Source organism: Bos indicus, chromosome X (genome assembly GCF_029378745.1).
Source record: "Bos indicus isolate NIAB-ARS_2022 breed Sahiwal x Tharparkar chromosome X, NIAB-ARS_B.indTharparkar_mat_pri_1.0, whole genome shotgun sequence".
Classification (NCBI taxonomy): domain Eukaryota; kingdom Metazoa; phylum Chordata; class Mammalia; order Artiodactyla; family Bovidae; genus Bos; species Bos indicus.
The window spans coordinates 72,061,810-72,087,627 of record NC_091789.1 but is presented as its reverse complement, the minus strand read 5'-3'; the positions used below and the strand labels follow the sequence as shown (position 1 = coordinate 72,087,627).

The window sequence follows — 25,818 nt, the reverse complement described above, 5'->3', positions numbered from 1 at the left end:
TAGTATTTTATTGATTCAAAAAATTAGAAAAGCATTAAAGAATTAATTAACCATCACAACAGCTTTCCATGGTTGGCAATAATCTTACTTTACTATCAACTACAGACCAATGTCAATGATTACATTTTGAAATATTAAATATAACTAATGGTAACTTTTTTGTGAAAACAATGATATTGTAGCACTTGATTTTTTTGAATTACTATTCCTTCCTAAAACTTGGAACAATGAACTATGACTAAAAAGTAAAGAAACTAATTTCTGTATGGCTAGTGGTATCAATCCCACTGCCTTATACTCTCATCTCAAAATATAAGGATCCCCTAAATACTATTTCTTTAAACCAATAACAGAAAAAAATGTAACTGGACTGTTAGTGGAAGAGAAAAACTTCTTAGATGAATATAAACAAATAAAAATTATAAAAATTTACAGAAAATATAAGTTTAAGCTACTATGGAAAAAAAATCTGGCAGTAATAAATGGACTTGAAACTTTAAGAACAAGAGACTTTCAATATTCCATATAATAAAAAAAAAAAAAAATGCTGTATTTCTCAATTTTCTAAGGGAATTGTCAGTATATCCCTATTTTGGATAACTTTTGCAGTTCAATGAACATTTAAGTGCAAAACTCTTGATACTAAAGTGGTGTATTGAACTTTCAACAAACTTTGAAGTAAGCAACAGGTCCCAGATCACAAAATGAGATGGGGCAAAGCCAAGATTAGAAACCATATCTTCTCCTAATCCAGAAGATAACACCCACACCATCTAGCTTCCTTTTAACCAGTCAAAATAAATAATTCAATACTCTAAGCAAAAGTGATCCTTGAGAAATGAATATACAAATCTCTAAATGACAGATAATAGATGAGGGTAAGAGAGACAGATAATAGATGAGGGTAAGAGAGAGTAACATATATGTACCACTACATGTAAAATAGATAAACAACAAGGATATACTGTATAACACATGGAAATATATGCAATACCTTTCAATAATCAAAAATGGAAAAAAATCTGAAAAAGTATATATGTGTGTGTGTGCGTGTGTGTGTGTATAAAAACCTGAATCACTTTGCTGTACACATGAAACTAACACAACATTGTAAATTAACTATACTGTTATTTTTTCAGTTCAGTTCAGTTGCTCAGTCGTGTCCGACTCTTTGCGACACCATGAATTGCAGCACGCCAGGCCTCCCTGTCCATCACCAACTCCCGGAGTTCACCCAAATTCACGTCAGTCGAGTCAGTGATGCATCCATCCATCTCATCCTCTGGCGTCCCCTTCTCCTTCTGCTCCCAATCCCTCCCCAAATCAAGGTCTTTTTCAATGAGTCAACTCTTCACATGAGGTGGCCAAAGTACTGGAGTTTCAGATTTAGCATCATTCCTTTCAAAGAATACCCAGGGATGATCTCCTTCAGAATGGACTGGTTGGATATCCTTGCAGTCCAAGGGACTCTCAAGAGTCTTCTCCAACACCACAGTTCAAAAGCATCAATTCTTCAGTGCTCAGCTTTCTTCAGTCCAACTCTCACATCCATCCTTGACTACTGGAAAAACCATAGCCTTGACTAGATGGACCTTGGTTGGGAAAGTAATGTCTCTGCTTTTGAATATGCTACCTAGGTTAGTCATAACTTTCCTTCCAAGGAGTAAGCATCTTTTAATTTCATGGCTGCAATCACCATCTGCATTGATTTTGGAGCCCCAAAAAATAAAGTCTAACACTGTTTGCCCATGTATTTCCCATGAAGTGATGGGACCAGATGCCATGATCTTCATTTCCTGAATGTTGAGCTTTAGCCCAATTTTTTCACTCTCCTCTTGCACTTTCATCAAGAGGCTTTTTAGTTCCTCTTCACTTTCTGCCATAAGGGTGGTGTCATCTGCATATCTGAGGTTATTGATATTTCTCCCAGCAATCTTCATTCCAGCTTGTGCTTCTTCCAGCCTAGCGTTTCTCATGATATACTCTGCATATAAGTTAAATAAGCAGGGTGACACTATACAGCCTTGACATACTCCTTTTCCTATTTGGAACCAGTCTGTTGTTCCATGTCCAGTTCTAACTGTTGCTTCCTGACCTGCATATAGGTTTCTCAAGAGGCAGGTCAGGTGGTCTGGTATTCCCATCTCTTTCAGAAATTTTCACAGTTTATTGTGATCCACACAGTCAAAGGCTATGGCATAGTCAATAAAGCAGAAATAGATGCTTTTCTGGAACTCTCTTGCTTTTTTGATGATCCAGCAGATGTTGGCAATTTGATCTCTGGTTACTCTGCCTTTTCTAAAACTAGCTTGAACATTTGGAAGCTCACGGTTCACATACTGCTGAAGCCTGGCTTAGAGAACTTCTATTTTTAAAAATGATTAAAAAAACTGGGTAATGAAAAAGGAATATTATCTATGAAGAATCAGTTGATAACAATCTTTAATTAGCAAGAATAAAAACTAACATCTATCATAAACTGCTATTATGATGAAAATGTCCCATAGTTGCATAGTACCCATAGGAGCCACTAGCCATGGGTGGCCAGTGAACACTTGAATGTGTGCATACTGTAGCTAAATTTTAATTTTAATTAATTTAAATAGGTACTTGTTGCTAGAGGCTAATCTAGTGGATCATGCAAAATAACAATATTTTAAAGCCATAGCAAGTGGCTCACTAAATCAGAGAAAGCATATGAAAATAATTCGAATCTCAAAAAATGTGACAACACAAATTTAATGAAAAACAATACCTTTATATTCATCAGGATGTTCCTCATACTCCATACAAAATGTGAGAAACTTCATTAGCATTCGCTTTTCTACCATAGTAAGTTGTTTGCTATTAAAGACATCTGCTCTGGAGCAAGGAACCTAAATATATATGATTTTAAAGTTAAGAAACTGCTTCCTACTGATACAAGTATTCCAAATGACATTTTTTTTTTCCCTTTTAAGTATATCAAGATTATTATTTCCTTTCTAGTCAGGCTGTTTCATGTAAACTTCCACCAGTTCTACTGGCATCTCTGTTGACTTCAGAGTTAATTAACTTGTGACTTCCCATACTTAATTCTTCCAGGTTGCTCCCTGTGCTATTAAAAGGCCACCAGCATGTCACCCCTAACTGGGAAGAAATGACAGCTCAAATCTAGCAATGTTGTCTGAAATTAACACTTTCTCAACATGAGCATCAAGCTACAGAATAAACCATGAGAAAATTAACATTAGACATTTTAATTGGCAATCTCTTACTATTTACATTTGTTAAAAATAATCAGTTCAGTTCAGTTCAATTGCTAAGACGAATCCGACTCTTTGCGACCCAATGAGCCACAACACACCAGGACTCCCTGTCAATCACGAACTCCCAGAGTCCACCCAAACCCATGTCCATCGAGTCGGTGATACCATCCAACTATCTCATCCTCTGTCGTTCCCTTCTCCTCCTGCCCTCAATCTTTCCCAGCATCAGGGTCTTTTCAAATGAGTCAGCTCTTCGCATCAGGTGGCCAAAGTACTGGACTTTCACCATCAGCATCAGTCCTTTCAATGAACATACAGGACTGATCTCCTTTAGGATGGACTGGTTGGATCTCCTTGCAGTCCAAGGGACTCTCAAGAGTCTTCTCCAACACCACAGTTCAAAAGTATCAATTCTTGGGCACTGAGCTTTCTTTATAGTCCAACTCTCACATCCATACATGACCACTGGAAAAACCATAGCCTTGACTAGATAGACCTTTGTTGACAAAGCAATGTCTCTGCTTTTCCATATGCTGTCTAGGTTGGTCATAGCTTTCCTTCCAAGGAGGAAGCATCTTAATTTCATGGCTGCAATCACCATCTGCAATGATTTTGGAGCCCAAGAAAATAAAGTCAGCCACTGTTTCCCCATCTATTTGCCATGGAATGATGGAACCGGATGCCATGATCTTAGTTTTCTGAATGTTGAGCTTTAAGCCAACATTTTCACTCTCATCTTGCACTTTCATCAAGAGGCTCTTTCGTTCTTCTTCACTTTCTGCCATAAGGGTGGTGTCATCTGCATATCTGAGGTTATTGATATTTCTCCCGGCAACCTTGATTTCAGCTTGTGCTTCCTCTAGGTCAGCGTTTCTCATGATATACTCTGCATTCTGTACTCTGCATATAAGTTAAATAAGCAGGGTAACAATATACAGCCCTGAGGTACTCCTTTTCCTATTTGGAACCAGGCTGTTGTTCCATATCCAGTTCTAACTGTTGCTTCCTGACCTGCATATAGGTTTCTCAAGAGGCAGGTCAGGTGGTCTGGTATTCCCATCTCTTGAAGAATGTTCCACAGTTTATTGGGATCCACACAATCAAAGGCTTTGGCATAGTCAATAAACTAGAAATAGATGTTTTTCTGGAGCTCTCTTGCTTTTTTGATGATCCAGCAGATGTTGGCAATTTGATCTCTGATTCCTCTGCCTTTTCTAAAACCAGCCTGGACATCTTAAAGTTCACGGCTCACATGTTGCTAAAGCCTGGCTTGGAGAATTTTAAGCATTACTTTACTAGTGTGTGAGATGAGTGCAAGTGTGTGTTTGTGCATTCTTTGGGATTGCCTTTCTTTGGAACTGGAATGAAAACTGACCTTTTCCAGTCCTGTGGCCACTGCTGAGTTTTCCAAATTTGCTGGCATATTGAGTGCAGCCCTTTCATAGCATCATCTTCCAGGATTTGAAATAGCTCAACTGGAATTCCATCACCTCCACTAGCTTTGCTCATAGAGATGCTTCCTAAGGTCCACTTGACTTCACATTCTAGGATGTCTAGCTCTAGGTGAGTGATAACACCATCGTGATTATCTGGTTCATGAAGATCTTTTTTGTACAGTTCTTCTGTGTATTCTTGCCAACTCTTCTTAATATCTTCTGCTTCTGTTACGTCCATACCATTTCTCTCCTTTATTGAGCCCATTTTTATATGAAATGTTCTCTTGGTGTCTCTAATTTTCTTGAAATGATCTCTAGTCTTTCCCATTCTATTCTTTTCCTCCTTTTCCTTGCATTGATCACTGAGGAAGGCTTTCTTATCTCTCCTTGGTATTCTTTGGAACTCTGCATTTAAGCTTGCTGCTTTACCCGAAAATAACAATCTTATTTGCTTATCCTTCCCAAACAAACTGGGGCTTCCTTGATGGCTCAGATGGTAAAGAACCCATCTGCAATGCGGGAGGACCCAGGTTTGATCCCTGAGTTGGGAGCATCCTCCAGAGAAGGTAATGGCTACTCACTCCAGTATTCTTGACTGGAGAATCCCATGGACAGAGGAGCCTGGCAGGTAAGCTCCAAGAGGTCGCCAAGAGTCAGACACTACTAACCAACTAATATTTTCACTACTAGTTTCCCAAACACAACATAGCAATTTAAATTCATACTCAGTTACCATCCTCGCTAAGCACAGTACCTGTTTCACTCTTCCTTCTCGAAATGCAAGAATCCTGGTAATATTTTTGAACTCTGCATATCGACTAACATTAGATTTGATTAGAAGATCAATCAGCAATCCTCGAGAATACAATAGCTGTACACAGAAAATATTTCAGAGAATGAAACAAAAGGTGAAATAGTGGAAAAATTGATAAAAACAGAATAAAGATATATAATTTTGTTATAATTTAAATTATTTGTAAAACCTATTATACCTAATAATATTATAATACATAACACAATTTATTACAGGTTCACAACTGATTATCTGAAATTTAAAAATCCAAATAATTCTGGAATCTAACATTTTTTCACAACTGACCCAAACTGATACAGGGCTGTTACACCTGTTTGTCCTAGTTAGTGTGAATATCCATACATATTAATATGTTTCATATATAAAGTATCAGCCAGCATACATACAGTATTAATTTCTAAAATCCAAGTAACTAATTCAAAATGAAATTTTCAGTACAAAACCTATTTCTTACTGGACTACTTCAGTGTTCTTTTTAAAAAAAATTCTTTCCTTCTCATGAGGACAAGAAGACTATGGGTGGGCTATGATTAAACTTCACCCATAAACTAATTGCCAAGGTAACATGGAAAGAATGGTAAATTTCAAAGCATGCCAGGATCAAATTAGGTGGAACAGATAGTTCAGAAGTATGAAGAAGGACCAAGACAGTAGCCAACTCAGACCAAGGCAGAATCAGGCACAGAGAGAAACAATGAATAGTAAAAAGATATATTTTCAAGCATCAGGTTCAAAGAGTTCAATCAGCAGGATAAGGATATATGATTAGATGAGCAAAATGTGAGGAGCATTACTTCCTCTCTTTATAACTTGGAACTTCAAGACAGCACATTAAATAAAAAATCCTAGTCACATGTTATTCACAACCCTCTCCAACTTCTTTCCAATTTCTCATCATTTGCCCTCAACTTATGGTATTTGGTCTCTCTACTTTCACCCAGCCCTATATTATAACGTTTTACGGCCATTATTTTATCTTACTGCTGCTAAGTCGCTTCAGTCGTGCCTGACTCTGTGTGACCCCATTGACGGCAGCCAACCAGGCTCCACCATCCCTGGGATTCTCCAGGCAAGAACACTGGAGTGGGTGGCTATTCCTTCTCCAATGCATGAAAGTGACAAGTGAAAGGGAAGTCGCTCAGTCGTGTCAGACTCTTCGCAACTCCATGGACTGCAGCCTACCAGGCTCCTCCTCCCATGGGATTTTCCAGGCAAGAGTACTGGAGTGGGGTGCCATTGCCTTCTACTAGTGTTTTCTAGTCTTTTGCACTAAATTTGTCTTGCTTCCTATAAATCCAGTGCAACACTGCATGCTCCAAAGACTTGGGGACCACCTCTGAATTCATGTTGACCTAACATTAGAGGTAAGAATGGGAATAAAAAAACAAAAAACCGAAGACAATAGCATCCTTCCCAACCTCCCTGCCTTAATTACTATTAAATTATCTTCCAAAGCCCTCACATCTGAACCAATGATTTTTCAAATGCATCTGTTTATTCAAAATGTTCATCATTATACAGATGCCAAAATAGTTACTAAGTAAGGGCTAAAAAGAAGTTTATTTAATAGATTGACTATAATAACCTGGACCCATAATTAGATTCATTAGACATGTTTTCTTGATAGAATAGTGTCCATGTAATGGGAGAATATTTGGGTGGAGTACATGCTCCAATACAGAAGTAACCGTGCGATACAGTACTGAGCATTCTTGTGTTTTTAACCTAGGTTTAAAGGATATTTTAATAGAACTATAAATTTCAGATACTATCTCTTTATAAAATAAATGCTCTACATTTCAAAGAATAAAATAATGAAAATTGGGTTTAAGGACTCAGATGCTATATTTAATCAATTAGAAATTAGTACTGTTTCATGATAAGATGGGTAAAACTGTTACTTACCTTTGATACCAAATCGATATTAAACCTCCTGCCTTCTTTAATGATTTGAGAGTAAGTAATCCGATTTTTCTTTGGCTGTTCTGCTGTGTCTTCGGCCACAGGTACATTTTCACTTGTTTCCTTTTCTGCAGTTGAGGGCACACAAGTGTTATCATCACAACAGTTTTCTTTTTCCCCTGTCACTTGAACATCATTTACTTCTAGGGCTCTCTCTGGATCACTGCTTGGAGTTTGTTCTGCCGGTATTTCACAGCTTGTAGTTCTTAATGACTCATCTTCTACAGGCAGGCAGGCAGAATCTGCAGCTTCGGTGCAGTTCACAGATGTCACAGAAGCGTGATTTTTCTGTAGTGCACCAGCTTCTTCGACATCTTCATGCAAATCCTGACTGATGAGAAATTACAATAATAATCCACACCAATAATCAAAGTGATAATTGTACGTAGGTATATTTTTTATATCATTTTAACTTTTAATGGCAAGTTTTATTTCTTTACCTCATTTATTTTATCAAATTCAGTGGATGTCTTGCTTTATGTGACATGCACATTAAACATTCATCTGTTTAGGTTTTGACACAATATGAAACATAATTAATATCTGAAAAAATATACATAAAGATTTCAGGGTTTAGCAGGCATGTCATGTGTGTGTGTGTGTGTGTGTGTGTGTGTATCTGAAAAGCAGATTCTTATTTTTTATAATTTACTTCTGTTTATCTTGGGGTATCGTTGATTTACAATATTGTGTCAACTTCAGGTGTACAATAAAGTGATTCAGTTATACATATACATATATTCATTTCTTCAGATATTTTCCCCATATTACAGAATACTGAGTGCCATACAGTATGCATGTATATATTAATCACATATGTATTTTTTAAGAAGTTAAGGCAGACAGGGGAATTGCACTTTAGAAATAAATCAACACAGTGCTTACAAGCTCATCCTTCAGAATAAATAGATTGAGGTTCAAACCCAGACTCAATGACTAGATAACTCTGTGAATGTAGACAAGTTTTTTAATCCTCTCTGATGCAAATTATCTGTCTATAACGTAGAGATAATACCAACTACCTCACCAGGTTGTTTTGAAGACTAAATGAGGTAACACAAGTGAAGAACCTGGTACAGTGCCTGGCACATAAATCCTCAATAGCAAGTATTAAAGATTATTACCATTATCTGCAGTGTGACAAAGCTAAAAAAAAAACTGCTATAAAAGTGTATGTTGATATGTCACAATGTGGTACCTAACAGGATCTTTCTGAATTGATTCTTGCTATTTTCAATATTAATGTCTATTACTTTACTGGAAGCCTCACTTTCAATATTACTACTAGAGTTCACATTCTCAGTCCATTATTGCCTTGACTGACACAAAAAGTTCCTGTTCAGTGTGCACAATTATCTCTCCATGATGTATTTTATCCTCTACAGAACCTACATTTTCATTGAGTTGTGCCACTATTCAACACTAAAATTGCCTCGTACATGATAGGCTGTGGGAAATAACCATCTGCTAATTGATTGCTTGAGACATAACAGCAGTTCTTAAATCAAATCTCAACTCTACCCCTATAAAACCTTCCTCTATCAGTCTCTAAACAAAATCACCTTTTTTATTTACTAACTTTTGTCTCATCTCACCTACTTTCCAACATGGCATCTCTTAAATCCTAATTTGTCAACTCAAAGTCTCCATAATTAGGCTCATGCTAACTGTTTCTTCAAGATTGCATGGAGAAATATCAATAATCTCCAGTATGCAGATGACACCATCCTTATGGCAGAAAGTGAAGAGGAACTAAACAGTCTCTTGATCAAAGTGAAAGAGGAGAGTAAAAAAGCTGGCTTAAACTCAACATTTAAAAAACGAAAATCATGGCATCTGGTCCCATCACTTCATGGCAAATAGATGGGGAAACAGTGGAAACAGTGAGAGACTTTATTTTTTTGTGCTCAAAAATCACTGCAAATGGTGACTTCAGCCATGAAATTAAGACACTTGCTCCTTGGAAGAAGAGCTATGACCAACCTAGACAGCATATTAAAAAGCAGAGTCATTCCTTTGCCAACAAAGGTCCATCTAGTCAAAGCTATGGTTTCTCCAGTAGTCATGTATGGATGTGAGAGTTGGGCCACAAAGAAGGTTCAATGCCAAAGAATTGATGCTTTTGAACTGTGGTGTTGGAAAAGTCTTGAGAGTCCCTTGCACTGTAAGGAGATCAAACTTGTCAATCCTAAAGGAAATCAGTCCTGAATATTCATTGGAAAGACTGATGCTGAGGCTGAAGCTCCAATACTTTCACCATCTGATGTGGAGAACTGACACAGTGGGAACGACCTTATGCTGGGAAAGACTGAAGGCAGGAGGAGAAGGGGACGACAGAGGATGAGAATGGTAACAATAACCCTATATGTGAGACAGCAAAAGAAACACAGATGTATAGAACAGTGTTTTGGACTCTGTAGGAGAGGACGAGGGTGGGATGATTTGGCAGAATAGCATTGAAACATGTATATTATCATATGTGAAACAGATCGCCAGTCCAGGTTCAGTGCATGATACAGGATGCTCGGGGCTGGTGCACTGTTATGACCCAGAGGGATGTGATGGGGAGGCAGGTGGGAGGGGGATTCAGGATGGGGAACACATGTACACCCATGGCTGATTCATGTCAATGTATGGCAAAACCAATACAGTATTGTAAAGTAAAATAAATAAATAAATAATTAAAAAAAAAAAAGAAAATATCATGCTACTTATTGTTATAATCTAGTAATTTCAATCAAATATAATGAAAAAAGGATGATATCATTAATGTTAAGATTTTCAGATTTAGGAAACTGTAGTGGGTAAAGTTGTAGTTCTGGATGCATTACTTAGTAGATATCAGGCAAGTCATTTAATCCCTGAGATTCCCCATCTATGAAATGGAAGATCATTCATTTACCTTAACTTTCATGAGACTATTGTAAGATAAATGTCCTAACATATATGAAGAGTATTTTCCATGAGCACTAAAGTGAAAGTGTATGTCACTCAGTTGTGTCCGACTCCTTGTGACCCCATGGACTCGATAGTCCATGGAATTCTCTAGGCCAGAATACTGCAGTGGGTAGCCTTTCCCTTCTCCAGGGGATCTTCTGAACCCAGGGACTGAACCCAGGTCTCCTGCCTTGTAGGTGGACTCTTTACCAGCTGAGCCACAAGGGAAGGCCCATGAGTGCTAAAAGGTTAATCAAACATAAGATATTAATAAAATATAAGATACTGTTAAATTTCCCACAGGCCAACAGGCAATTCAAAACATGTGTCCTTAGGTTTTTCTGACATCACATGTTGAAAGCTCTGGCCACAAAACCAAGTAATAGCACAAATGCCATTAAGCAACATTAAAAATGAAGAGTGATGATACGAAATGGGATTTGTATATTTTCTACAGATTGTTCATGCTTTGTATTCACTTTCATTATTTTGAAAACCAGGAAACCAAAGTGTGTTGCATGAGGTGACAATTTTCAGCAAAACGTTGTATGCCTAAACATTAAACTACGAAATGATAGGATAGTTAATTATACTTTACAGATAAGACAGAATGATGATGACAACATGGAAATTGAGCACACCAATTGATCTGGTTAGTGAAGTGAAGTCACTCAGTCGTGTCCGACTCTTTGAGACCCCGTGAACTGTAGTCTACCAAGCTCCTCTGTCCATGGGATTTTCCAGGCAATAGTACTGGAGTGGATTGCCATTTCCTTCTCCAGGGGATCTTCCCGACCCAGGGATTGAACCCGGGTCTCCCACATTGTAGACAGATGCTTTACAGTCTGAGCCTCCAGGGAAGTCCTTGATCTGGTTAGTGGCTCTCAATTATATTCTCAGAAAGGGAGCTTTCTAGAGTGAATGAAATGCATTAACCAGTACTGGACAATCTGGAAAACAGAAGTCCAAATACTTAATTAAGGGTATAAGTTTAAGAAAAGGAGTTATTCTTTGTAAATATGTTCCATATCCATAAGCTATTAAGTTTTACTATTCTGAACATCATAATCTGGTGAAATACCTAACACTATGGAAAACATATGCAAGAGAAACACAATACCATCCTTACTTTTCATCAACAACTACAGTTTTTTTAGAGTTCTGCCAACACTGAATTTAATACCTAACTAGAAGTTATAAAGACACTAGAAAACTCTCCAAACTCCACTTAATTTCTCATCATGCAAACTTCTATTCATCAAAAAGACTTAGCTTCCCTCAAATTAAAAACTTTATACTTTGGTTAAAAAAAAGTTTTCTTAAAATAATTCAACCTTGGTTTCGCCTAAGATGGGAGAGGAATGGTACAGAGAGACCACTTTCTCCCTCACAAATTCATCAAAAGATCATTTGAATGCTGAGCCACTTCCACAAAACAACTTCTGAATGTTGGCAGAGGACACCAGGCACCCAAAAAGGCAGTCTATTCTCTTCAAAAGGAGATAAGGAAAAATATAAAAGACAAAAAGAGAGACAAAATGTTAGCGATGGAGACCCACCACGGGGAGGGAGTCATGAACGAGGAGAAGTTTCCAAACACCAGGAAACCCTCTCACCAGCAGGTGTGTGGGGAGTTTTGGAATCTCAGAGGGCAACATAACTGGGAGGAAAACATACACACACACAAAATACGCACCTAACCACAACTGCCAGTGGACAAGCAGCCCAGATATTCATGTCTGCCACCAGTGAGCAGGGTTTGGACAGGGAGGCGCAGGCTGCATGTTTCGGGTAAGGACCAGGCTGTATGTTTAGGAACAGGCAACCAATGCCCTGAGGACAATCTGAGGGAGCTAAGGTCAGAAAGCAACCCAAACTGTGGGACAGCCAGAAAGAAAAAAAAAAAAGAGAGAGAGAGAGAGACAACTTTCCCCAAAAGACTCACAGAACAAAGGATTGAGTGAATACCAAAGGAGAGCTAGCCCGCTGTGTACAGGCCCCTCCCCCTGCAGGAGGCAGAGAGGCAGGCATGCCACAGCCAGAGCCTGAAGGCAAGGGGCAATCTCCGCCCCAGAGACCTGCATCCTCCACCAAACTGTGAGCAGGCTCCCAGGTGCTAACCACATCTTCCTGGGATACTGGATGGTTGACATCTGCCAGGAGGGTCACAGCTTGAGATCAGCTCCCTAGAGGAGACACACAGCACACCTGAGACAGTGCTCTCACGGCAAACCTGGGAAACTGAGCAGCCAGGACAGGGGAGGTGATTAAGATGCACAGTCCACCTGGGACAGTGTGCTCGCCAAGCACATGATCCCCTGAGCTGCTTGAACCTGGGAAGGGCACAAAACGCAAGCCAAACTGAGTCTGTGCCCTTGCAGCGTACTCGAGAATCTGTACCTGAGCAACTTAGACATGTGAAGTGCATGAAACACAGGGTCTGTTTTAGACAGTACTCTGCAGAGAACCTGGAGCCTGAGCTGTGTAGACACGAAAGCACAGGCTGCTGTGAGCTGGGGCAAACCCAGTGTGGTCCATACACTGCGAGCACACTCGCCACACACACCAGCAATATTTGTTTGCAAATATTGTATTCCTCCCTCCCCAAAACACAACTGAACGAGTGAACCTAAATAAATGACCACCTTCACCCCCTCGTATCAGGGCATAAATTAGTCACTGAAGTGACTTGCAAACAGAGGAAGCCAAAATAAAAAAAGAACAGGGAAAAGCTCTGGAAGTGACAAGTGCAACAGATTAAAACCTTGTAGTTAACATTAACTAAGATTTGGAAGAGGCCTATAGACGTTGAGAACAAGTACAAGCTGAAACAAGTAATTTATTCCTCCTTTAATTTTCATTTTTATAACCTACTATTACCTTGCAAAAAAAGACCCTATTTTTAAAACAAATTTCATATATATATTTTTTATTATTTTTGTGATTGATTTTGTTTTGTACTTTTAATATTATATTTTTGAGAGTCTAACATCTACTCTAGATTTTTTAATATTTGTATTTGGTATTTGTTATCAATTTTGTACCTTTAAGGATCTAATCTTCAGTATCCACTTTCACTTAGGGGTGTGATTACTGGATTGATTGTTCTCTCTCCTTTTGACTTCCCCTCTTCTCCTCCTGGTCACCTCTATCTCCCTCCTCCCTCTTCTCTTCTCCATGTAACTCTGTGAACCTCTGTGGATGTCCCTCACTGTGGAGAATTTTTTCACCATTAACCTAGATGTTTCATCATCTGTCTTGTATGGATGGAGAAGTCTTGATTCTACTGTAAGAATAAGACTGAAAACAAGAGGCAGGAGGCTTAAATCTAAACTCAAGAACACAAACTCCTGATTCCAGGGAAAATTAATAGACAAGAGCTCATCCAAAAGCTTCCATGCCTACACTGAAACCAAGCTCCATCCAAGACCCAACAAGTTCCACAGCAAGACATATGAGGCTAATTCTCCAGCAACACAGGAACATAGCACTGAGCATTAAAGTATAGGCTGCCCGAAGACATGCCAAACCCATAGACACCCCAAAACTCACTACTAGATACTTCATTGCACTCCAGAGAGAAAAGATCCAGCTCCACCCACCAGAACACAGACACAAGCTTCCCTAACCAGGAAACCTTGACAAGCCACTCATCCAACACCACCCACAGGAAGCAAACTCCACAATAAAGAGGAACCACAAACTTCCAGCATACAGAAAGGCCACCCCAAACACAGGAATCTAAACGAAGTGAAAAGGCAGAGAAATATTCAGCAGGTAAAGGAACATGATAAATGCCCACAAAAACAAACAAAAGAGGAAGAAATAGAGAGTCTATCTGAAAAAGAATCCAGAATAATGACAGTTAAGATGATTCAAAATATTGAAAACAAAATGGAGTTACAGATAAATAGACTAGAGACAAGGATTGAGAAGATGCAAGAAATGTTTAACAAGGACCTAGAAGAAATAAAAAAGAGTCAATCAATAATGAATAATGCAAGAACTGAGATCAAAAGCACTCTGGAGGGAACCAACAGTAGAATAACTAGGGAGAAGAGAAGATAAGTGAGGCGGAAGAATGGTGGAAATAAATGAAGTAGAGAAGAAAACAGAAAAAATAATGAAAAGAAATGAGGACAACCCCAGAAACCTCTGGGACAATGTCAAATGCCCCAACATCAAGCTGCCTGACTTCACACTATACTACAAAGCTACAGTCATCAAGACAGTATGGTATTGGCACAAAGACAGAAATATAGATAAATGGAAAATAATACAAAGCCAGAGACAAATTCAGGCACATATGGACACTTTATCTTTGATAAAGGAGGTAAGAATATACAACAGAGAAAAGACAATCTCTTTAACAAGTGGTGCTGGGAAAACTGGTCAAAGACCTGTAAAAGAATCAAACTAGAACACTTTCTAACACCATACACAAAATAAAAATCAAAATGGATTAAAGATCTAAACATAAGACCAGAAACTATAAAACTCCTAGAGGAAAACATAGGCAAAACACTCTCCAACATAAATCACAGGAGGATCCTCTATGACCCACCTCCCAGAATATTGGAAACAAAAACAAAAATAAACAAATGGGACCTAATTAAAAGCTTATGCACAACGAAGGAAACTCTAAGCAAGATGAAAAGACAGCCTTCAGAATGGGAGAAAATAATAGCAAACGAAGCATCTAACAAAGAATTAATCTCAAAAATATACAAGCAGCTCCTGCAGCTCAATTCCAGAAAAATAAACGACCCATCAAAAAGTGGGCCAAAGAACTAAACATACATTTCTCCAAAGACATACGGATAGTTAACAAACATATGAAAAGATGCTCAACATCACTCATTACCAGAGAAATGCAAATCAAAACCACAATTAGGTACCATCTCACACTGGTCAGAATGGCTGCTATCAAAATGTCTGGAAACAATAAACACCGGAGAGGGTGCAGAGAAAAAGGAACCCTCTTACACTGTTGGTGGGAATGCAAACTAGTACAGCCACTATGGAGAACAGTGTGGAGATTCTTAAAAAACTGGAAATAGAACTGCCATGCAATCCAGCAATTCCAGTGAGGGAGGGCATACACACCGAGGAAACCAGAAGTGAAAGAGACACCTGTACCCCAATGTTCACTGCAACACTGTTTACAATAGCCAGGACTTGGAAGCAACCTAAATGTCCATCAGCAGATGAATGGATAAGAAAGCTGTGGTACATATACACAATGGAATATTACTCAGCTATTAAAAAGAATACATTTGACTCAGTTCTAAAGAGGTGGATGAAACTGGAGCCTATTATACAGAGTGAAGTAAGTCAGAAAGAAAAACACCAATACAGTATATTAACGCATATATATGGAATTTAGAAAGATGGTAATGATGAGCCTATATGCAAGATAGCAAAAGAGACACAGATATAAAGAACAAACTTTTGGATCTGTGGGAGAACGTGAGGGTGGGATGATTTGAGAGAATAGCATTGAAACATGTATATTACCATATGTGAAACATATCAACAGTCCAAGTTCTATGCATGAAACAGAACATTCAAATCCAGTACAGTGGGACAATGCTGAGGGATGGGATTGGGAGGGAGGTGGGAGGGGGGTTCAGGAAGGGAGACACTTGTACATTCATGGCTGATTCATGTGAATGTATGACAAAAACCACAATACTGTAATTATTCTCAAATTAAAAAAATTAAAAATGAAATAATTCAACCTTTTGAAGAACACTCCTAAACAATAACTTAATTTTATTAACTTTAAAGTATCGAAAAAGTATAAAAACACAATTGCCAGTTGTACATAAATGTGGATTATAAATTCACAAAACAATTTTTTGAGTTCCTAAACACTACTGATTTTAACATATAAATGCAAAAAATATGCACCATTAGTTCTTTTTTTTTTTTTTTTTTTACCATTAGTTCTTATAAAAATTTTCAATATGAAAAAAATTGACAAATGAAATCCAGTGTCATTTATATTGATAATTTGAATTTCAAGGGACATTTACAATACAGTATAACAATATTTTTGAGATAGTTTTACCTAATTTCAACTCTGAATAAGTGCTTAGATTAATGCATTAGGCAGAATCTGAATTTAGGGGAGTCTTCAGTTCAGTTCTTCAGTCGTGTCTGACTCTTTGCAACCGCATGAACTGCAGCAGGCCAGGCCTCCGTGTCCATCACGAACTACCGAAATTCACCCAGATTCACGTCCATCGAGTCAGTGACACCATCCAGCCATCTCATCCTCTGCCATCCACTTCTCCTCCTGCCCCCAATCCCTCCCAGCATCAGTCTTTTCAAATGAGTCAACTCTTCGCATGAGGTGGCCAAAGTACTGGAGTTTCAGCGTTAGCATCAATCCTTCCAAAGAAATGCCAGGGCTGATCTCCTTCAGAATGGACTGGTTGGATCTCTTGCAGTCCAAGGGACTCTCAAGAGTCTTCTCCAACACCACAGTTCAAAGGCATCAATTCTTTGGCGCTCAGTCTTCTTCACAGTCCAACTCTCACATCCATACATGACCACAGGAAAAACCATAGCCTTGACCAGACGAACCTTTGTTGGAAAAGTAATGTCTCTGCTTTTCAATATGCTGTCTAGGTTGGTCATAACTTTCCTTCCAAGGAGTAAGCGTCTTTTAATTTCATGGCTGCAGTCACCATGTGCAGTGATTTTGGAGCCCAAAAAAACAAAGTCTGACACTGTTTCCACTGTTTCCCCATCTATTTCCCATGAAGTGATGGGACCAGATGCCATGATCTTCGTTTTCTCATTGTTGAGCTTTAAGCCAACTTTTTCACTCTCCAATTTTACTTTCATCAAGAGGCTTTTGAGTTCCTCTTCACTTTCTACCATAAGGGTGGTGTCATCTGCATATCTGAGGTTATTGATATTTCTCATGGCAATCTTCATTCCAGCTTCTGTGTCTTCCAGCCCAGCGTTTCTCATGATGTACTCTGCATAGAAGTTAAATAAGCAGGGTGACAATATTCAGCCTTGACGTACTCCTTTTCCTATTTGGAACCAGTCTGTTGTTCCATGTCCAGTTCTAACTGTTGCCTCCTGACCTGCATACACATTTCTCAAGAGGCAGATCAGGTGGTCTGGTATTCCCATCTCTTTCAGAATTTTCCATAGTTTTTTGGGATCCACACAGTCAAAGGCTTTGGCATAGTCAATAAAGCAGAAATAGATGTTTTTCTGGAACTCTCTTGCTTTTTCCATGATCCAGCGGATGTTGGCAATTTGATCTCTGGTTCCTCTGCCTTTTCTAAAACCAGCTTGAACATCAGGAAGTTCATGGTTCACATATTGCTGAAGCCTGATTTGGAGAATTTTGAGCATTACTTTACTAGCGTGCGAGATGAGTGCAATTGTGCGGTAGTTTGAGCATTCTTTGGCATTGCCTTTCTTTGGGATTGGAATGAAAACTGACCTTTTCCAGTCCTGTGGCCACTGCTGAGTTTTCCAAATTTGCTGGCGTATTGAGTGCAGCACTTTCACAGTATCATCTTTCAGGATTTGAAATAGCTCAACTGGAATTCTATCACCTCCGCTGGCTTTGTTCATAGTGATGCTTTCCAAGGCCCACTTGACTTCACATTCCAGGATGTCTGGCTCTAGGTCAGGGGAGTCTTAGGGGTATAAATTCTGATATTATCTAGTATTGTTATCAATTAATGGTAGCAACAAGGGAATGCTTCAAACTGAATATGCCTTATTAATGCCTTGTAACAGTCACACTTTCAGATAAGTCAAATGAAAAATTGTCAACCAACCGGTTAATATATTCAGCACAGGTGTTCACTATTTATTTTTCAGTTATTTGCACCTTTCCTCTTCACAGTACAGCTTGTTGCAGAAATTATACTCTTTACCTTGATATACGCACTTTATTCTAAGGCGATTCACTTTTTATTGTTTTAATTGTTTGGCCACGTCACATGGCACGTGGAATCTCAGTTCCCTGACAGGGATCCAACATCTGCCTTTTTCATTGGAAGCATGGAATCTTAACCACTGGACTGTCAGGGAAATCCCAAGCCATTTACTTTTGATTTGCACAGTATATGCTACACAGCTACCCATCTGTTAATTTCTGCAAATAAATGTTTAATGATTATGAATAAGATTTACAAAAAATCAGACTGTTCAAAAGTTGCTGTTCCAAAAACCAGGAATATAAAAAATCCACTGTAATCAATTTTAAATTGATGCAATATAACATACTGATAGATTTATTCCCTTATTTGTAAACAACTTAAAATGTTAACACACACATTACTCTCACCTGGAAAATCCCATGGATGGAGGAGCCTGGTAGGCTGCAGTCCATGGGGTCACTAAGAGTTGGACAACTGAGCGACTTCACTTTGACTTTTCACTTTCATGCATTGGAGAAGGAAATGGCAACCCACTCCAGTATTCTTGCTTAGAGAATCCCAGGGATGGGAGCGCCTGGTGGGCTGCCGTCTATGGGGTCGCACAGAGTCAGACATGACTGAATCGACTTAGTAGCAGAAGCAGCAGCAGAGCAGACACTACTGGCTGTCTTTTTAACAACCATATCCTATTCCTCAGCACCATAAGAGTTGCAATTTTGATCCAATATTAGGCAGAAAGCACCCAGAACTAGGGGATGGATCATGGCTGATTAAAACCAACTTTGGTAATTTTATTGTCCTTTGTTAGTGACTGATTTAAAAGTGAGCAGGTTATCTAGTTTAAGCCAGTGAGATAAAGGAGAACTTGAGGCTTTGGTAAAGACTGCCCAGTATAATATTATAACAGAAAAAAAAAAAGCACACACATTATAGGAAAAAAAAAAAAAAAACTCTCCCCCCCTTGTTTCACATTTAGAGGTTTCTGTTGTGTGAAAACCTGTTCTGAATCATGGCAATCATCTTGTAACTCTGGATGGAAAGCTAAGAAAAGTGCTGGGCAGCTACCCCAAGATTGATGTGATTAAGATTCTCAATTAGCAAATTATGTAACAACCAACCAACCCACCTACCAGCCTACCATCCCACCTACCTATACATTTATTCATTTAATCCACTTTTAATTGGACACTGTGTCACTTGTAGCCTTAAACAAACTTGCTATTACATAGTGGTAAACCATAGATTCCTGTAACTTACAAGTCATTTTTGAGTTTTTAAAATTTTGTATTTCTTTCTTCTTACTGGTATTATTACATTTTTGTCAAAGAGGCTCATGCTAAATTTATACAATTCTAGAATCTAAAATAAATTAATAAGTAGTATTTTAGATGACAAGCACAATGTCTTTATTTTAGTATCAATCCATGAAAGAGTTGGTTCGTTTATAAGTCTAAGAAGCAAGTTTTCATCCTGCTTTAATATTATCATATCAGAAAAGGGGAAACGATGTTCAGTATTATGCAAAAGTAAAACAGGGCAGAAAAAGCACAAGTTCTTCTCAATATTTTAGAAATATAAAATCTCTTCTCACTAAAGAAACTATATGACATTATGCAATTAATAAGCAACCATCTTTCACCTTGAGCAAACCCCAGGAGGAGGTGAAGGACAGGGAAGCCTGGTGTTCATGGGGTCACTAAGAGTTGGACACAACTGAGAGACTGAACAACAACAATATCTTTCATCTAAGAACTCTTTGGGTTTTTGTGAATTATGTGTGAATTAATGTATTGTGCTTTTTCATAGTCTGTTGAATGTTTAAAACCAGAAATAGTAGTTGTTTTTATTCTCTCACATAAACTACAAAAATATCCTGTGGGGTACTAACTACAATCACAACAACTAAAGCATACTGGATTTATCCCTCATCTTCTGTACACTGGGAGTTAGGCACTTTAATTCCCCATTATAGATGTAACTACTTTACACTACTAAATGATATACTAGTAAGTTAAATAAGTAAATGTACTTCTGTACGTGCTAGTCTTCACAAAGAAAATATACATTTGGTTTAATGGTTCCCTTAATGCACACACATATATTTATTTATCTGATGACTGAAATACACTGTGATACAATGGAAACAGCACAAACTTTTGAGTTAGATAGATGTGGGTTGAAATCCTGCCTGTCCTATCTCTGGCTCTCCCTGGTGTAGCACAGATTAAGTGAAATTGAATGAAATAAATTATGTAAGGAACCTAGTTATAGCAGTTGCCAAAAAGATAATATCCAATAAATGCTATAGTCCTTTTACTCTTCCCTTCCATAAGTCAACTGTAATAATCACAATATTTGTTCAAAGAAAAATAATCTATGTATAGCAGAAGTATTTCTGGCCCAAACTACAGGTTATCTCATTTATTACTAGCAGCATCCAAGGTAACAAAGCACTCATAAAGCAAAACAATCTGGGTAGTTCTTTACAGAATTTGTGAGAATTGAACTTATGCTATTTTATTTTAATATTCAGCTTATGTTGTTGTTATTGTTGTTTAGTCACTAAGTCATGTTCAACTCTTTGGTGACTCTATGGACAGTAGCCTGCCAGGCTCCTCTCTCCACGAGATTTTCCTGGCAAGAATACTGGAGTGGGTTGCCATTTCCTACTTCAGAGGATCTTCCCAACCCAGGGATCAAACCGGCATCTCCTGTATTGGCAGGCAGATTCTTTACCATTGAGCCACCAGGGAATCCCAACTATGCAATAATGAAAAAGTACTAACTTTCATAGTCAAAAGATCACGAAAACTCTTAGACTGAACACTTAAGAATTATTTCTGAAAATAAGTAAAGTCAACAATGAAAAACAATGTGCTATCCAGTATGTTTACATTAGAATATGGTGTTACTGACTTGCCATGTATCAATACAGGTATTTTCCAAAAAGTGGTGATGAGTTTACACTGATCTACTTGCATCCTTGCCCTATCCTCCTTGTAATCAAAGATTAAAAATCAAAAGGCTACTGGTTATAGCTATAATACTGTTTGTAGCCAAGAGACAGCCAATGTTCTTCCTTGATGAAATGTCAAGCAACATATGAGAGAATCAAATCACAAATTTTAGCCTAATAAACGTCAACTCTACAAGCCTACTCATCTGGTCTAAAATGGGAAGAGAAGTCATAACACTTCAGCATTTGTATCATTACAAAGCTATCTTTACATGGTATTTTGAAAATTTACCAAAATATTAAAAACAATATTCTACATAGGAAATATATCAGGGATTGAGGTTTGACTTCTCTCTATATGCTTCATGTAGCTAACTACAATAATCTCTTTGTGTTAGTGACCATTTAAGTATAAGATTTTCAATATTTTGACATTTGATCAGACTGTGAATTTGACTTGCATACGCTGAGAGAGTAGTGTACAAGATCAAGATAATTAGTAACAGAAACTAAATAATTGCCCAGCATTTGCATATAACTAAAAGATACTCAGAAGTGATAATAACTTCCTTTACGGAGAAAAAAAAATGCTCATTAAGTGAGCCTAAGGATAAGTAGAAAATTACAATTAACTTGTGGTATATGGCTACAGACAGAAAACACATGATTCTCAATAGAAAACAGACTCTTAAAAAAAAAGCCAATGGAAAAGAAGACATAAAACTGTTCCTCTTTGCAGAAAACATAGCTGTCTTTGGAAAAATCCCAAGGAATCTACAGAAAAATTCCTAAAATAAGCAAGTTGATCAAGATTTCAGGATACAAGATGAATGCATAAAAACTAATTGTATTTCTAGATACTAAAAAGGAACATGTGAAAACCCAAATGAAAAAGGCAATACCACTTACCATAGTACTTGCTCCAAAACAAATTAAATACTTAAGTACACAATAAAAACAGATGTACAGAACTGGTATGTTGAAAATTACACAATCCTATAGAGAGAAATCAAGATGACCTCCCTCAATGGAGAGGCATAACTTGTCAACAGATTGGGAAACTCAAAATAATAAAGATGTCAATTCACCCCAAGTTGATCAGTAACTTTAATGCAATTCCTATCAAATCCAGCAACATTTTCTAGACATGGTTAAGCTTATTAAAACATTTATATAGAAAGGCACAAAGTACAGAAAGCTAAAATAATCTTGATAAAGAAAAATAAGTTTGGGGAAATCATTCTAACAGATATTAAGTCCAACTTACAGCTGCAGTAATCAAGGCAGTGTGATACACTGGTACGGGCAGACAGAAATCAATGGAAATGAAAACAGAATCCAGAAAGAGACCCATCCAAGTACAGCCAATTGATTTTTGACAAAGTTGCAAAAGTAACTCAATGGAAGAAAAACAGCCTTTTCATCAAATACTACTGAAGGAACTGGATATCAATAAAGGAAAGCAAACACGTATCTAAACCTCATACCATAAACAAAAATTTAAAGTGGATCGTGTGCTTAACATATAAAACATAAGATCTATGAAACTTTTTTTTTTTTAACAGAAAAAATCTCCTAGCTCTATAGCTAGTCCAAGAGTCAAAAGAAAAAACTGGTAAATCAGACCTCATCAAAATTTAAAACATTTGTTCTACAAAATACCATGTGTAAAAAGGATGAAAGACAAGCTAAAGATTGGGGGGGAAATATCTGCAAACTAAAGAACTCTTAAATCTCCACAGGAAATAAAAAACCCACCCAATTAAAAAATAAGCAAAAGATATGAACAGATATCTCACCAAAAAAGATATATGGATGGCAAATAAGCACATGAAAAGATATTGAAAATCAAGCACCAGGGAAATGCAAAATAAAACTGCAATGAGATATCACTACTACACACCTATAAACACTGGCTACACTGAAGAAGTTATACCACCAAATGATGGTGAGGATATGGAAAAACAGTCACTTACACACGCCTAGTGGGAATGTAAAATGGTACGGCTTCTCAAATTGCGAATATATGTAGGATTATAGAAAAAGCAAAAGAATTCCAGAAAAAACAACTATTTCTGCTTCATTGACTATGCTAAAGCCTTTGACTATATGGATCACAACAAACTATGGAAAATACCAGACCACCTTACCTGCTTCTTGAGAAACCTGTATGGAGGTCAAGAATCAACAGTTAGAACCGGACTTGGAACAAATGACTGATTCAAAATTGGGAAAGGAGTTCTACAAGGCTTTATATTGTCACTGGTTTATTTAACTTCTATGCACAGTACATCATGCAAAATGCCAGGCTTGATGAATCACAAGCTGGAATCAAGACTGTTAGGAGATATATCAACCACCTCAGATATGCAGATATCACCCTTATGGCAGATAGTGAAAAGGAACTAGTGAAAAGGAACTAAAGAGCCTCTTGATGAAGGTGAAAGAAGAGAGTGAAAAAGTTGGCTTAAAACTCAACATCCAAAATACTAAGATCATGGCATCGTACAACCAATGCTTCACAAGCTGAATGAATTGGGCTACAAAGTTTTGCCTCATTCGCCATATTCACCTGACCTTTCGCCAACCGACTACCACGTCTTCAAGCATCTTGACAACTTTTTGCAGGGAAAATGCTTCCAAAACCAGCAGGAGGTAGAAAATGCTTTCCAAGAGTTTGTCAAATCCCAAAGCATGAATTTTTATGCTATAGGAATAAACAAACTTATTTCTCATTGGTAAAAATGTGTTGAAAGGTAATTGTTCCTATTTTGATTAATAAAGATATGTGCTGCTGCTGCTGCTAAGTCACTTAAGTCGTGTCTGACTCTGTGTGACCCCATAGACAGCAGCCCACCAGGCTCCCCTGTCCCTGGGATTCTTCAGGCAAGAATAATGGAGTGGGTTGCTATTTCCTCCAATGAATGCATGCATGCTAAGTCGCTTCAGCCGTGTCTTACTCTGTGCGACCCTATGGACAGCAGCCCTCCAGGCTCCTCTGTCCACAGGATTCTCCAGGCAAGAATACTGGAGTGGGTTGCCATTTCCTTCTTCAAATAACGATATGTGTTGAATCCTTGTTACAATTATTTAAAATTCACTGTCTGAAACTACAACTACTTTTTCACAAACTAATCACTTTCGGAAGTTCCAAACGTGAAAATGAAGAGAACAGGAATCAAAAACAAGATGATTTCCTCTGCATTCAAAATGTATCATATCAGTCATTAAAAATTATAAACACTAATTGTCATGAAGAGTAGAGAAATCAGAGGCCATGAAACAGCAAAAGTACCTCTCAAAGGGCCTGAGTATGACTGTCACTATATTCTAGTCAAGTAGTATTCATAGACACACAATAAAGTTATCAAATATTTATTCCTGCTTTTGTTAAAGCATATGACTTTACAGCTGAGGTCATCTTTTGTTCTAAATCAGTCTACACTGGCTCTGAACACTATCAGAGTGATACTTTTCTTACTGAATGCCATTTAGCATATGCAAATTATAATCTGTATCTGACATTTCAAAGGCTGTCCTTTTACATAAAATCATAGAAAATTAACTGTGTATTAATGGCAGAAAATGCTAGTTACCTGACAGATATGAATATAGGTTAAGAAATCAACTGACAAGTACCCCAACTTTTAAAGGGCTCAGGTCATACTTACCACTGTGCCACAACAAGGCTATGTATGATGACAGTACACATTCTAAAAAATCTCTAGTAACTTGGATTTTAAGTTTTAATTACTATTATAGAGCTTGACATTGATGTTTTAAATCCCTTGACTTTATCACTACTTCAAAAATTGCACTGAACTACGTGATGGTTACCTTTTAGCCCATTAACCATGTAATCTGAAAAAATAAACTATTCTAATTGTTTTAAAACAATGAATTATTTCACTTAGAAGGAGATACTGAAAGCATTACTTCCGCCATTCTCTCATGATTTACAAAAACATGCCCCAAAATGTCATCACCACTGAATTTGTTTTTTTAATTCAAAATTATAATTTGCATTTTGCTATACTGAATATTATCTAAGAAGAGTTAGAAAAACATTGAACTAGGATTAAAAAACCCTGGGTTTTAATCTAAGATTCCACTGCTATTTAGGGCTTCCCTGGTGGCTCAGTGGTAAAGAATCTGCCCACCAATGCAGGAGACGTGGGTTCAATCCCTGAGTCGGGAAGATGCCCTAGAGAAGGAAATGGCAACCCACTCCAGTACTATTGCCTAGGAAATCTCATGAACAGAGGAGCCTTGTGGGCTACAGTCTGTGGGGTCGCAAAAGAGTCAGACACGACTGAGTATGCATGCATGCCACCACTAACTAGCTTAGATATGGATTTCACATTTATCAAGCCAGATGACCTTCAGGAAATTAAACTCTTTGAGCATCACTGAGGACTCTAAAAAATTGAACTAACACTATTTGCTCTATACTAGCATAGGACTGTTTTAAGGATCAAACAAGAAAATGTATTTAAAGAGCTTGGTAAATTACAAATTATTAATGTAAGATTATCTAAACAAAGAA

At 37.7% G+C, this 25,818-nt stretch overlaps 1 protein-coding gene across 6 annotated transcripts in view; it reads right to left on the bottom strand.

Moving 5' to 3' along the window:
* CHM (CHM Rab escort protein) overlaps nt 1-25,818 on the bottom strand; it is a 260,470-nt gene that overhangs the window by 139,154 nt on the left and 95,498 nt on the right. For 5 of the 6 annotated variants that reach the window (XM_070785342.1, XM_070785343.1, XM_070785345.1 and 2 more), the window contains 3 exons: nt 7,404-7,791; nt 5,439-5,555; nt 2,756-2,876 (listed from right to left, as the gene is read on the bottom strand). In XM_070785342.1, the coding sequence (XP_070641443.1) occupies nt 2,756-2,876; nt 5,439-5,555; nt 7,404-7,791 (626 nt within the window). The remainder of the gene's footprint in view (nt 1-2,755; nt 2,877-5,438; nt 5,556-7,403; nt 7,792-25,818) is intronic. The other variant, XM_070785346.1, reaches the window with a different exon arrangement.